Genomic DNA, 15,798 nt, shown 5'->3' on the forward strand with positions numbered 1-15,798 from the left:
TCTTTCCCTTAGGAAGCTACTGAGCCTGCTCAGAGGGAGAGTTTGAGAAGGTGCATGGTGTTGGAGGCCCAGGAGCAACAGTGCTGGTAGCTCATGCGGAAGAGGGTTGAGAAGCTGCAGAGAGCAGGTCATGTGGCTGCAGGGAAGAGAGAGCAGGTCACATGGCAGCAGGAAGGGTGGAAGGAGAAAGCAGGTTGTAAAGGGTAGAAGGAACTTCGCAGGGCTCAAAGGGGACTGAGCAGAGTTTGCAGCTCTGAGTCACTGGGTTGGACGTCCAGCCCTTCGTAGAAGGACACAGTGGGTTTGTGCAGGAGAAAGACTTGTGCTTAAATCATTGGCTCTGTTTCTTTTTCCTCCTTATTACTTTGAGATTTATATATGGAGAGGGTTAATAGTTTCCATTCCAGTGGGACTAGACATTTTTTGAGTTTAAAAAAACATTTGGTGGTCTTTGGGATGGTCCATCTGGGAGAAAGTCTAGGCACATTTTACTTTGAGACTTATACTGTAAGATCCTATCAGTGTGAATGGAAGTAATTGAGGGTTTGGAATGGGTAGTATCTTACCTGATTTTGAGAATTATTTTTTTCCCTTCCATTTCAGTGACTGGACCACTTTCAGAACAGCAGATTGCCTATGTTAGCAGAGAAACACTACAGGTAGCATGTTCTCAGGCTCTTCTGGTTGACTTTCAATGTAAAAGTATTAAAAGCTAAATATAAAGGCTACAAATGTATGTGATATGTGAAGTACAATGTTTGGATGGCTTAGCATTTTTCTCTGACTTTTGAGGAGATCCTAGAACTGATTTGTATAATTCCATAACCTCAAATTATCCCGGATCTTTTGAAGAAAACTTTTGTCATCTTTCTGCTGTTAATTTTTTTTTTTTTAAGGAGGGAAGCATCATATTTATTAATCCATATTTGTGGTGCAAATTAGTTTGAAGGAAAATTTAAAGACTCAATTTTGCATATTTGATAATTGATCTGTGACAATAAGAAACAAAAATTGCCTGTGTACTTGAGATGTTCAACTTAAGGTCACAAGCCTCTCCTTATGGGTATGCCACCTTTCATTTTTCTTTCCTAAATTAAAGGTTCAATTCAACGGTAAAACTTATTCAGCAACAGCCTTTTTGGTGGATGTCTTGCTTCCATGTGAGAGCAGTTCTTGGCTTTTAGTGAATGCAAATCTGTTGAATGCAATCAGTTGAGAGTTGCTGCCTCTCTCAAACACTCTCTCAAGATAACTCTCTCCCTGAGCCAGCTCCCTTGCAGTCCACTTACCGTCTTGCCTGTGCTATGCCAGATATTGGTGACTTCTGACTTAGAGGACATGGCCTTTTTTTCCCTAAAAAAAAATCCCTACAGTGAAGTCTTATGTGACATCTGGGAGTATTTTGGGTTTTGAACCTTTAAAGCCTTTTGTTCTTACAGAATCATAGAATAATTTGGGTTATAAGGGACCTTTGAAGGTCATCTAGTCCAACCCCCATCACAATGAGCAGGGACATCTTCAACTAGATCACATTGCTCAGAGCCCCATCCAACCTGACCTTGAATCTTTCCAGGGATGGGGCATCTACCACCTCTTTGGGCAACCCATGCCAGGGTTTCATCACCCTTATTGTCAAAAGTGTCTTGCTTATATCTAGCCTAAATCTGCCCTCTTTTAGTTTTAAAAGTATTACCCCTTGTCCTGTTGCAGCAGGCCCTACTAAAATGTCTGCCCCATCTTTCTTATAAGCCCCCTTTAAGTACTGGAAGGCTGCAATAAGGTCTCCCTGGAGCCTTCTCTTCTCCAGGCTGAACAACCCCAACTCTCTCAGCCTGTCCTCACAGGAGAGGTGTTCCAACCTTCAGATCATTTTTGTGGCCCTCCTCTGGACCTGCTCCATCAGGTCCATGTCTTTCCTGTGCTGAGGGCTCCAGAGCTGGATGCAGGACTCCAGGTGGGGTGTTGCCAGAGGAGCTTAGAGGGACAGAATCACCTCCCTCGACCTGCTGCCCACACTTTTTTTGATGCGGCCCAGGATATGATTTGCCTTCTGGGCTGCGAGTGCACGTTGCTGGCTTTTCATCCTCCAGTACATCACAACTCTCCACTCCTCCTGTGAATATTAGCATAAGAAATGCTTTATCATTAAGAATCTGCTAAGAAGTTGCAGTCATAAAGTTACTAAATTATATGAGATGGGCAGATACATGTGGGATGGGGCTCTGGGCAACCTGATCTAGCTGAAAATGTCCCTGCTCACTGCAGGGGGTTGGACTAGATGACCTTTAAAGGTCCCTTCCAACCCAGAGATTCTATGATTCTGTAAGTCCTTCTTGTCAGGCTGTTCTCAATCCCTTCATCCCCCAGCCTGTATTGATACCGGGGGTTGCCCCGACCCAGGTGCAGGACCCTGCACCTGGCCTTGTTGAACCTCAGGAGGTTCACACGGGCGCATTCCTCAAGCTTGTCCAGGTCCCTGTGGATGGCATCCTGTCCCTCAGGCCTGTCAACCACATGACTCGGCTTGGTTTCATCTGCAAGCTTGCTGAGGGTGCACTTGATCTCACTGTCTATGTCATTGAAGGAAAAAAAAATATTAAAGAAAGATATTAAAGAGTACTGGTCCCGATATGGACCCCTGAGGGACACTGCATGTCACTGGTCTCCGTCCAGACATAGAGTCATCGACCACTACTCTCTGGATATGACCATCCAGCCAATTCCATATCCAGTGAATAGTCCATCCATCAAATCCATAATCTTTTCAGAGTATGGAGGATTGTTTCAATAGTCTAGAATGGAATTTATGAAATCATTATTTGTTGTGTGGGTTAATTGCTTGTGAGAAGGAAACTTGCTACTTTGTATGTTTTTTCTAATTGTTATCCATGTACCCATTTTTTAAAATATTTTGAAGTTGTCTGTAAGTACATGCTTATAACGTTGACCAAATATAATGTATATAGTTTCTGATATCTTGTTATAGCTTGTAATGCAGCAGTCACTTTTCCTAGTAAACAGTCTGATAATATAAGCCATCTGTCCATGCAAGTAAGTTGTCCAGTGTTAATTTTGCCATCAGTTTCCATGAATCTGGAGTTTCACTTTAATGCCTGAAGTTAGCATTCAATATCCATATGTAGAAACCCATTAAATGCTCTATTTTTGAAAAGTACTTACTGTCAGTTCTGGTTGGAATCAATGAAACTGATTCTGAAAATACAAGTCCTTTAAATATGGCCTTTAAAGTACCTGCCTCCAGGCATTCAGTTTTGAAAATGGTGACTTCCCAGGGCAGTGGTAAAAATGAGTTAGTTTTTGGGCTTTCAGTAGCATCCAGAGACTTAAATGTGAGGAGTGTACATGATACTCTTCTAGCTAATGTCAGTAGTTGCAAAGGGCAGGTAGATGCTTTGATTAATTACATTCTATACCAAAAGCAAATCAAGTCCAATTTTTAGGTCTGCATCCATGCCTGCAGTGAGGACTCTGAAAAACATTGGACCAACTGGGTATTGTTAGTCACTTACCTCAGAGAAACAGGTTAAAATGTCTATGAGTGGGTGTGTTTTGGTTTAGTGTTTTTTTTTTTTTTATGTAAGGAGTTGAATTTCATAGCTCGTTAACCTGAATGCAATGTATTTGAAGTGCTTTCATGAACTGACAAAAAAAATACCCCAAAACTGTATCTTCAGTGGTACTGTTGTCTGTCTGTACAATGTTATTTATTTAAAAACCTCAAGTACCAAATCATGGAAGTAATTGTTTCATTTTTCCTGTTGGTATATTTAGGATCATCCATGAAAATGCTGATAACTGAAAACAATCCTAATTTACTTTTGCAGTCAACTCCGTGATGTCTTGCATGAGCTGGCAAAAAAATTTCTGTCTTGACATGGGTACCTCCCATAAAAATGTCATCTTTATGGAGGTTCATGACTGCAGAGTCAAGAAGATGTTTATGTGTCATTTTACCCCTTTATGTGTCATTTTACCCCTGGAAGTGAATTTTAGAGATAAGCCTGGACTGTCAAAAGTGACGTGGTCTGTGATTTGTCATGGGGGGATTCGTTTTCATAGAATTCTTTGAGAATTTAAACGTAGAAGTTTCTAACTTGTATTGAGTCCTAGAAATGCTTTGGTGCTGTCATCAAGACCTAGAAAGACAGTCTAATGCTTCTGCAGAAATCCATGAATTGGAGTTAAACTCCTGTGTTGGACCTGAAGTACTGCCTCTTAGCATGCTTGTACACTTAATTGAAGTGTGTAATGATATAGAAGATGACTGTACTAGGTATCCAGTGATCTGACTGCTGAATAGAAGACTATTAGGCAATTTAAAAGTAATTAACTTGGTCTAAAGAGGTGACAGTTACCATGTCTAGAGGAAAACTTCATTGGGGAATGCTTTTCTTATAAGACATGTGGTGACTGGTATTCTTCCCATCTATCCTGTGTCTTAAATATTATGCTACGACATATATTGAATTAAAAAATATAGTTTGGATACACTGAAATATAAGCATGTTCTTCAGTCAGTGAGTCATTTAGATGATTGAATTGGATCCTAAATATGTCTGGTAATTAAGTAAGAAATGTATATAAAATAAAAAATAGTGGAATAAATTATTATCTAAATATTTTATGCAGGGTCTATATTATCTTCACAGTAAAGGAAAAATGCACAGAGATATAAAGGTAAGTAAAAACTGAAGGGAATTTTGGTGTTTTTAAAATAGGCTTCATCACCTCTGATGGGACTTTACTGTTATGTATCAATTTTGGGGGTATTTTAAAATAATATATAGGGGTTTTCTATCTATTAGAATAAAATAAACTTTTCTACCCACGGGGAGAAGAAAATTCTTTCTTTAAAATGCATGCATGGAAAAAGTTTGTTCTTTTAATTGGAGGCAAATATACTCTTTATTTACACCAGTGCTGCAAAATTTAGGCATCAGCTGATATCCAGGGTAACGTGTTCAGGTGGCTGTAAGGGTGTGCTCTGTGCAAAAGGAAGGATTTGATCTTTCCCACACCCTTCCAAGTTCAGTGTTTGAACCAGCTAGTGAGCAGAGCTGTTGCTTTGGCTTCTTACTTCTTTTCTTGGTGATCAGATTGCAGGACAGTGGCTGCTGTTCTGTGTGGTATTTGGAGACTACTTCTGTCCCCTCCCTCGCATGTTAAAATTAGAGAGGGTATGGCAAATCAGGCTCTTAACGCTGACTTATTTAAATTTTCATCTCAACAAAGCTGTATCAAAGATGACTTGTTCAGACTCTTAACACTCTCTGTTACAGTTTCCTTCTAGTGCTACCTGTTGTCTTTTTGTCCCTGGAGTTTTACTACCTACTCTTGCCTTTCCAAACTCTTCCTTGCTCACACTGCAGCTTAAACTTGGCAGGCTTTCTCCTGGAAATATGGCAGTAAATTATCATATCCCTTTGTTTTGTGTGGGACATTGGTTTTGTTTGGTTGGTTGGGTTGTTTTTGTTTTTCTTCAGACTAGGGATGCAGTGTATGTAGTAGCTTCAACCGTAGGTGCTTTAATGCAGCCTGATTCCAAGTAGTTCTCATTGGCTGCAGAAGGATATTTGGGTTTTGAGCAATCATAAAAATAGTTTCTGAACGAAAGATTATGTTGGACACAAACATTTTTCATTATACTTTATAGAACGCAAAATTATGCTTGTAAGGGTACAGTGCATAGAGACTTGTTTCTGAACAGAATTGTGCTGATAAAAAAAGCTTACAAGTGCTTACGTTAAGAATTTTGTTTTTAAAAAGCTGTTCTCATGAGCATGGAAAAAGATTATCTTCATATGCAGATCTCCTGATTGTTGAATTATGTTTGCTTCCCTCAGTAGCTAAGCTATGCAGGTAGAGTATCTGTCCTGTTAGTCTTGAAAGGTGAACAAGGTCAAGAGCATGTTAACCAGACTGTCACACTATTTACCAAGCTCCATTAATAAGGCTCGTTAACGATACTTCTGCAAAAGTAAGAAGTACTAAGAAAGTACTTCTTTGCCAAAGTAAGCTGCGTTTTATTGCAGGCCCGACTTTTCCTTCTCTGTGAAAAGCCATAATCTGTAAAACCACAGTTTCCGTCTAATTTATGGGCAGGGCTAACATCTGGAGCTGTGTTTAGCCAGCTCCAGCCTTCACTCAACTCAACCTGTACCTGGTCTCAGTCTTCAGATCTCAGTCCCTTTATGTCCTAATTTTATGGTACCAATTACCACTTCAGGTTAGTTTTGATTATCAAACTGAAGTGAGTGGTACATACAGCCACACAACAGCGAATTCTTCAAGTCTAGCACTAACAATCTCTGTTGCATAAGGATGGAAATAGTTTTGCTAAACACTTCGCTATCAAAGCAGGTCCTTAAGGCTATAATTATAATTATCATGGCTCTCAAACAAGACAAAACCAGCTCCTATGCATGAAAAGAAAATCAAATTACTTCTGCTTTGACCTTCAGAGTTCTTATTTAGTTTCAGTCAGTGTAAACAGAAAACAGTAAGAATTCATCATCATAGGCAAATCATCATGTTCTGCTTTGAGAGGGGTTTTGTGTACAATGGAAACTCTATAGTATCATAGGCTAAAGAGTACTAAACTAAAAATTAATGAGAAACTCTGTATATCCAAATTTTTTCATGTAACAGAGTGGCAACTTCCTAATTTCACAAACATTTCCTTGGTAAGGCTGCAGATTTCTCGAATACACAATTGTTGGTTTGTCTTTGGCCCCTGGTTTGACATAAGATCTCACATAATTATTTTTTGAATACAGTATCTGAGGAATCTGCATGTTTTAATTCAAGTATGCTTACTTTTTTTTTAAGGGAGCTAACATTCTTTTAACGGATAATGGACATGTAAAATTAGGTGAGTTAATACAATTTAGTGTTACTAACAGGTTTTTATGTGCTCTAAGAAGCAGTCTTCTATATCTTGTTTAATGATGTAATGGTTCATGTAAGGAATTAGTGAATATCAGAATTATTCTTTTTCTCTTGCTGGTAATATCTAACTGCACCATCCAATTCATGTCTGAGGAGTAATTGGAGTAGTTTTGGAACACTGAGGTAAAAGACTTTCTGATGTTGTAAGGGGGAGGTAGAAATCAAATCACAGGTTTTTATAAATTTTTAATAAAATGTACCATCCAGAGTGCTTAAGTGTGAAATGTACCCTGAAATACGAAAAAATCTCTTGGATTCTTTCGTAAGAAAGAATAGTCTAAAATGATGATTCTATATCATCATTTAAATGATGCATTTTAGTTTAATATTTAAACACTACATGTAACTGTTAGGACTTCTGTGCTAACTTGTTCTTTCTTGTGTTGATGAGGGGAATGTTTGTATGTAGTCTGCAATATTTGGCAGGCAACTGAGAGGAGCTGATTGACGGTATCTGAGATACACCAAGTTTCCAGTATTTGCTATTGTGATTTATGTTTTTGCTAAATATGTCCAGTACATTTAAGACACTCTTGCAGTGGGGAAACCAAACTTGTGTTCATTAACAATTTATTACATGAAATCAGTTATTAACTGTCATTTTGGTTTTGCCTTTTTTTAATAGCTGATTTCGGAGTATCTGCACAGATAACAGCTACAATTGCCAAAAGGAAGTCATTCATTGGCACCCCATATTGGTAACTGTTTTACTTGGACATTAATATAATAGTAACATATATAATACTGTTGAAAAATTGTGATAAAAGCATGCTATGTCACTTTCTAAGTAGACTAATCACTAAAGACTGTGTCAAACTTACTGGTGATCAGATCTGTATTACTTTTGCTAAATCCTGAATTAGCTGAGTATCAGAGAAAATGCACTAATGCTCTGAAAGATTGCAGGGCTCTCTGTGTGCTGCTATCACTGTTGACTAATGTATCTCAGTTTAGTCAAAGTTAAAAATGATACACAGTTTAGCTTGTTTTTAACTCTGTCTTTTTTTTCTTCTCTGATTTTTCCATTTTGATGTTATGTTTCTTCCCCGCCACCCTAGATGTCTCTTCTGCAACTCTTCAGTTGATAATGAGTGTCATTTTTTTGTCTCCACAAATTCTTTTGCCACTTGTGAAATGTTTCCTATAAGACATTTTCTTTTTTTCCCTCCATTATTTGCCTAAACTCATAGAGTAGAAACGTATGTTTTAATTCAGTTTGTACTGCATCTTTATTCTTCCCTCAGTAAACTAGTTTGTATAATTTATCTTTTCTAAATTTCAGCATTTTATTTTCTCCTTTTTGTACTAGAAGTGATTGTTCCCTTTTTGCCTTGAAGTAATGACACATTCTTCACTGTAAAAGAGCACTTTTCTTCATTTCCCAGAAAGATACTCAAAATCCTGTTGTCTGACAGCATAGGAGGTACAAGATAAAAATTTATATAATTAAAAGAACCCCTAAATTCAAGTATTCGGTCTTGAAATAGTCAAGCACAGCATTTTTAGCATTGTTCTGCAGTCTAAGTTATGCCACAGCATGGATTCACTTCCCTTTCAGAATAACACACCCATCAGTCGTGATTGTGTAATCTCTTTCTTTAGGTTTGTGTGTCTCTTTCTTAGCGTGTCTGGGTGACTTTAGTGCTGGCCTGTATCAATGTGTAACTTCCACATTGTGCCAGGCTTCTCAAATGACATGTCATAACCCTAAACAATAACTTTGAAAGCATTACATAGGTTAAATGCTGATGAAAAGCATCAGTTTTTCTTTGCAAAGCTTCACAGGGATTTGAGAGGAGAAGCAAGGAAGCAAAACTGTTGAGATAGTGGAGAAGAAAATTTAGTTGGAAACAGGCAGTGTGAAGGTTTTAGTGATCATTCGAGGTGTCTGGGCAGGTAAGGCTACTGTGCTTGGATGGGAGAGAAATGAAGGGCAAAACTGCTGTGCAGTGTGTTTAGTTGCAGTAACCCTGCTATTTACCCTTGTGCTCTCCTCCATGTCTTTCTAAAGTTAACCCACATTCTCCCTTTGCTTTGGTAACTCCCTCCTTTTTGATTTAGAGTGATTTGGGTTCTTCTGTGAACTCTCGAAAAAGAATTATGTAAATATCGTTTACCTATGCAAACTGGAAATAAGTTGTACCACCAAATCTGAGGATGTTTTCAGATCTGCAGATAGGGATGTCTGTGTTTAAATAATGCATCATTTGAGATGGTGCCTCCTGTTTTACTGGAGCGCTCATTAAGTGCCATGTCTGTCTCACCCATATTGAGTTACATCTCCAGTTACGCTGCTACTTTTCAGGTGATCTGGATTAAGAAAGTTAATAAAGTAAAAAATATTAATGTTTGCCATCTGATATGACTATGTAGGACAATCAAATCTATAATTTACTTTGGACCTGTAAAACATGTGACAATGCCTAGTGAATCATTTTCTTTAGGTACTCCTGTTTATTTGTCAGTTATGTTTGTTAAATTTTGCCATCTGAGGATGTAAAACTACTTTGTTAACTTAAATGAGGTTGTCTGACATTACAGTGAGGCAGACTTTACAAACAAGGAGTGCTCTGTGCAGAGGTGACAATGAGTCTTCAGGTCTCATGCTTTCAGGATAGAAGAAAGCTGACATTTTCTTATGTTTTTTTTTAGTTCTTCAAAGTCAGTTGATCACTTTCTGGGGCAACATGTGAATTTGGGTATTATTTGGATTTTGCTGTAGTTGAATAATTACACCTTAGGCTCTTTGGTTGTTGAGTGGTAGTTTGTCATGTGCCTGTAAAAAAAGTCTGAGGCAGATTGGTTTCATCCACTTACTGCTAAATAGCTGTTTTGGAAACTGCCTATTAGTTACTAGATTGAGGAAAACTTAACGTATACATTACATAACTTTTTACACACACACGCGCGCGTATATATATCCATGTGTATAAGTGTATATGCTGTGACTTTATGGATTGAGAGCTTTAGGGAAGAGAGTAGTAAACTGCTGCATACAGAAGAATGTTTGATTTGCAGTGAGAAGTTTTATCTAAAAATGTCCTTTACCCTTTAGGATGGCTCCAGAAGTCGCTGCAGTAGAAAGAAAAGGTGGCTATAACCAACTCTGTGATCTGTGGGCAGTTGGAATAACTGCTATAGAGCTTGCTGAACTTCAGCCTCCAATGTTTGACTTGCATCCAATGAGGTTAGTAAGGGGTTAAAGCTTAGTATGTAAATACAGCTTCACAAATAGTGCATTTGGAGCACTGGCTATGTGTGCTTGTGGTGTTTGGGGGTACTGCAAGTGTATTGGGTCATAAGTGTTATGAATATATGATTAAAAATTGTAACAACTCTTTTTGGTGCAAAATGTGTAGTGTTGTCCTGGTAGCATCTCTTAAACTGATAGACTTCTTCCTGCCAAATACATAATGTATTTAATAATTCATCTCATGTATGTGTTGCAATGTAAACCACAGAAATACTGCTCCTTATTTTTTCAGAGCACTTTTTCTAATGACAAAAAGCAACTTCCAGCCTCCTAAATTAAAGGACAAAATGAAATGGTAAGTACCTTTCTGTTTCAGTAGATAATGACTGTGTATTTCACTGGGCAATTGATTCTAATATTCACCACTTCATTTTACAGGTCCAATAGTTTCCATCATTTTGTGAAAATGGCACTTACAAAAAATCCTAAAAAAAGACCTACAGCTGAAAAGTTACTACAGGTATAAATTTATGTATGTTTTCTGTAAGTTATAAAATTAAGAGCTTAATATGAGTGGTAGGAATTTTAATATATGTTTTTCCTGCTATCTTTCAGCATCCTTTTGTTACCCAGCCATTAAATCGAAGTCTTGCTATTGAACTTTTGGATAAAATGAATAATCCTGATCATTCCACTTACCATGATTTTGATGATGATGATCCTGAGGTAGGAATATATTTTAATCATAGAATCAGATTAAGTCTTTGCTGACAAAATTAAATTACTATGATTTATTGAGCCACAGAATGTTTTGTGATCTGGCAATAGTCTCAAGGGTTGCTTTTTACTTTTGGTTGTGCTGCTCTGTTGCATGTACAGGCACTTAACAAATTTTTATTATATTTGTGGTATTGAAGCTCAAAGAGAAAGGGACATAAACACTTTTAAAACTTTGTTTACTGTTATCATTCAACAATTTTGCAACAGTAAATGTGGACTGCTTCTCCACTCCTGAGTTCTGCCATGTGTTCTGCTTTCTGTTGCTTTGTGGAATTACATTTTCATTCATCTGCAAAGAAAGCGTTCATAAAAAAAAATTTACACCTATGTAGAACTTGTTCTTTTGTTCCTAATTCACTTTCTTAGAAGAGAATGATCCTGTAGTTGTTTTTTGCAAATGGTTTGCTATGTGTTCCTTGCAGATTATATCTTCTATCTTAGAATACTCTAAATTTAATTTCACTTATGGCTTTGTCAAAGGTGAAGTTTCTGATTTTCTGCTTTAACAGCTGGGAAAAAATAGCATGCTTATGTAAGATGATAAATAGCGCAGAGCTGAAGTGTTGTATAAGTAGGAGATACTCTGTTACTGCATCCTGTCTTCATAGTTAACTCTATGTCAGTGAAGACTTTCCAAATATTTACAGTTTCCTAACTGATGATCTATTTTGGGGGAAAAAAATTAATCCTTTTGACACAAATGCCATTGATTCATTAATTGCATATGTGTGTTCTACATTTTTTATGGATAAACTAGTCTAAAAATGCCTTCAAAAGATAATAGACTTAAAAGAAGCTACTACTTTAAGATACTAATTTTCAGATAAGTTAAATGAGCTTTTATCTTCTGAAACAGCAGAGACAAGCTGACTTGCACCACTGTCTTCCTTAGAAGTTGAAATAAATAAATGTGGAAAGAAGCCAAAGTGAAACAGATCTTTTTTGTATTGTAGATGGCAATGTTTACATATTCCCTAAATGGGAGGGAAGAAGAAGAAGGCATCAGGATTAAATAGGCAGTACTTTTAAAAGCAGCTGCAAATAGTGGAGCACACTTAGTAATTTTTTCTGTTAAAAAAATATTTAGGGAAGTTAAACACACAAGAAAACCCTTAATGTGGCTGAGTTTCGCATCAGTGTTAAGAGAAAGGTGTCTTACTGCTAATGGAGACAGCACTGAGCAACTCAGATCTTCGCCTTTGCCTCTAAGGATCAGGTGTCCGTTAGTCTCTGTTCAGTGATAATACAGAGCTCTGAGGCCCCTTAAGGCAATATTTCTGTCGTAACCAGAAAATTGAAGCTTTCATGAGCTGTCATAAAAATAAATTTAGCAGTTTTCAGTGTGTTTCTTCTGAGTGAGCTGCTCAGATCAGAGTAGCTTACCCTGTGAGTCTTCCTTGCTTTCCTGGAAATTATACTGAAACCCTATGTACCATTCCCCCGTGTCACTGTTACAACTTTTTGTAAGAATCTTGACCTTCATTTTGTGCCACTCAGGTGGAGAACCTCTCCCCGCCCCCCTGTCTCCCCGCCCCTCCATCTCCCTGTGATCTTGTTGAAGATGTCCCTGCTTATTGTGGTGGGGGTTGGACTAGATGACCTTTAAAGGTTCCTTACAACGCAAACTATTCTAGGATTCTGTGATTCTATAATGAATTACCCAGTGCATCTCGAGCGAGGTCTGTATTTCAAATGAAGAATCCTGCCACAGGCAAAGCAGTTGTTGGCGTTGTGGTCTTTCCTATAATAAACTGAAGGGAATAAGAAGTATACATGCTCCTTTTATACATGGTTCAACTTGTTTAAATACCTGCCTGCTCACAGACGTAGCAGATGTTAATCTGAGTTTGGGGATTGACCACTCCTGTACGTGTGGCAGCAACCTGAATGCATCCATCAAGAATTGAAAGCAGCAACATAACATAGTACAAAGAGCAGTGGTGAGAATCTTGAGCTTCAGACCTGCTCCCCGGTTTGTTTGGAGTTTTGGGTTTTGGGGGGTGGTGGTGGTAGTGGTGTTTGTGTTTTGGGTGGTTTTTTTGGTTTTGTGTTTTTTGGGGTTTTTTTGAGGCTAGAGAGCTTTTCTGGCTAGTGGTGGTCTTTGAAAGTGCTGCCCAGTTGTGATGACAGCTGTTGCCCTGGCCTCTCCTGCTTTTATGGGGATGCTATCTGTTACTGCTTTGTATAGTCTGCAGAGTTTTGTGGGTGAGGTGGAGATTAAGATGTGAATTTGCCACCTCTTTGAGGAGTGCTGTACTACATCTTTTAAATCATTCTAAACTCAGACAAAAGTGAAATGTTTGATGTTAAAAAAAAAAAAACCCAAACAACAAAAACATGCTATCAAGTTATTTGGGTATAATCAGAAAGGTCTCCCCTTGATACAGTCATTATTCATTTGGCAGCAATATCTGTAACAGACATTTTGAGTATTTTTCTTTACCCCAACTCATGGAGGACCTCATTTGGTTTCCCATTCAGGCAAAGACAGGATTTCCATTTGGGACTCTGCTTTCACTCCCTTAAGAATAAACCTTTGGAGATGTTGGCAACTGCCTGTTCACCACATTTCTGTGACAGTGACTCTCATGGTGGATGTGGTATTAGCTGAAAAGGTTGCAAAGAGGAAAGTGCTCATGTTTTATCTTTAGCACACTGTAAGTTTTGGGGGTAAGGTTGCTCTTGAGAACTGTACCGTGATTAAAACTGTGCCCAAATGGCATTTGTGTCAGGATGTTAACCTGCGTTCCTTTGTCGTCTTGTAGAACTCAGATGTTAGCTGTTCGTATTGGTTTGTTGTCAGCGTAGGTCTTTCAAGGTGACTGGAGGGCTTTGTCCTCATGACCAAAAGATGAGGATTTGACTCCTTCCAGTGATTCTCTGGTCATGGAGAAGGAGGTGTGAGTGCAGACTCTGCCGGTTGTGCAGTACAAACAAACCTCTGTGGCAGAATGAAAGGAACTGGCACAATATCACTGCAAAGGCAAAAATACCTTCCACCTGCACTACAGTTGGACTCCTGGTGCTGGCATTACAGATGCGCATGCATCATGTGCAAGTGGGCAATGCCTCTTAACAAAAGATTATGAGTAAGCAACCTTTTAGCACTTAGAGTGTTGCAAATACTGAAGAAGAAAACCAGATCAAACCTTGAAACACATCCTGAGCTATAGCAAGCCATTTTTAATTCTGAAAAGAACACACAGTAGACAAACCAGAACTGAGGAACGGGAGGATTGGCATACATTACCAGAAATGAAAAACTGCCTGTGAGATATGTGGGAGAAAATACCCACAGTCTGTAAGTCTGTAAGTCTTTCCAGTTTCAAAAAAGACCAAAGTGAACATAAGTGGGAGGTAAAACACAATGTATATATGTGTTGGATCCTAATATAAAGCAAGGAAGTAGTCTGTGATGAAAAGGGGAGAAGGGAAGTAATGCTTTCAGGGATTAACAGAGTTGCTGAGCTATCCGTGACCTTTGTGATAGTACAGCAGTTGAAATTCTCCAACTCTGTCATCACTTCGTAGTCAAAAGTTGCTAAGTGAAGATTATAATTAGTATATATAAAAGAAAGCTAATGTACCATCAAATCGTTCTGACACTATTGTGTCAGATTGCTTTAATTAAAAATTGTTTTGCTGCCACATACTCAACACAGAAACATAGCAAACGTGCTTTTCTGAGATTACTTGGGCTAACATCATGGAGAATTAACTTTTTTTTTTCTAAAGAGCAAGATTTAATTGCAGAGGACATAGTGAGAGCACACTGTTGGGATTTATGTTGCTAATTTGGGGGCCTGATTGTATACAGCAGTTGGCTGGTCTTGTACTCCTGTTAAGAAACCTTAAGTTATAGTTTCTAAGAGAACCTGCAGTAGTGAATGTAGAAGGAAGAGAGAAAGTCTAACAGGGGCAAACAAAAGAAAGCCAAGTTCATGATACTTCATGACAGGATGAAGTGAGAAATAAATGGAAATCCAGGGAAAAAATAGAAGTGAAAGACAAATATGAAGGTGAATTTGTAGAAATTATAGCATCACTCTTGCCACATGGCACAAGAGTACTGGGAATAATCCCTTCTATTCAGCTCTGAAAACTTCAGGCTAACTTCTCATCTACTTAAAGAAACTAACTGATGACTTTTTAGGAATCAGTTTAGGTTAGAAGCTGGGAAAATGATTGGGGTATCTAAACAAAGGAAATGCTGCCAGTAAGTCAGATTTAGTCTTGCTACTTATTTTGGAAACTACCAATACCCTTAACTGAAGGCGCAAAAAGGAAATGTTACCTGAGCAAAGACAAATGTTGGGCAGCATTGTCTTTATTTGCTAAAATCCAGTGTTTTAAAAACCCTTATCTTGAAGTTGAAAATACTCTACAGATATGATGTCTCCAAATAATTCTAACTTTGCATGTATGTTTTTGTACCTTAATCTTTATTTTTAGCTTCAGCTTGATTTCTTTCTTTTTTTGATATTATGCTAAAAAGAACCTGCCAAAAACTAGGTTTACAATACTGGCTTTCAAGTGAGTCTATTTTCGTATTGAAGTATTTTTATTTTTCTCTTCTAGCCTCTTGTAGTACCTCATAGAATTCCTTCGACAAGTAGAAATGTGAGAGAAGAAAAGACACGCTCTGAAATAAATTGTAAGCATGTGTAATATGACAACATGAAATATTTTTAAAATAATCACTGATACTTATTTCAACTAGTATTCTGGATATCTGACATACATAACTAAAATGTTTCTGTATATAGGAAAACAAAAACTTATGCTGTTTCATTTACAGATATAGGTTCTAGGTGACTATGCAAAAAAAAAAATTAGTGTAAAATATTTGAATACAC

General features: G+C 37.9%; 1 protein-coding gene across 1 annotated transcript in view; it reads left to right on the top strand.

Moving 5' to 3' along the window:
• LOC104621570 (mitogen-activated protein kinase kinase kinase kinase 3-like) overlaps positions 1-15,798 on the top strand; it is a gene marked incomplete at its 5' end in the record, with an annotated part of 28,150 nt that overhangs the window by 11,411 nt on the left and 941 nt on the right. Inside the window, 9 exons of the mRNA XM_010288090.1 lie at positions 604-659; positions 4,651-4,698; positions 6,850-6,892; positions 7,595-7,667; positions 10,025-10,156; positions 10,455-10,517; positions 10,601-10,682; positions 10,778-10,888; positions 15,521-15,596. Coding sequence (XP_010286392.1) covers positions 604-659; positions 4,651-4,698; positions 6,850-6,892; positions 7,595-7,667; positions 10,025-10,156; positions 10,455-10,517; positions 10,601-10,682; positions 10,778-10,888; positions 15,521-15,596 — 684 coding nt within the window. The remainder of the gene's footprint in view (positions 1-603; positions 660-4,650; positions 4,699-6,849; positions 6,893-7,594; positions 7,668-10,024; positions 10,157-10,454; positions 10,518-10,600; positions 10,683-10,777; positions 10,889-15,520; positions 15,597-15,798) is intronic.

Source organism: Phaethon lepturus, unplaced genomic scaffold (assembly GCF_000687285.1).
Source record: "Phaethon lepturus isolate BGI_N335 unplaced genomic scaffold, ASM68728v1 scaffold9545, whole genome shotgun sequence".
In the NCBI taxonomy this organism is placed as follows: Eukaryota; Metazoa; Chordata; class Aves; order Phaethontiformes; family Phaethontidae; genus Phaethon; species Phaethon lepturus.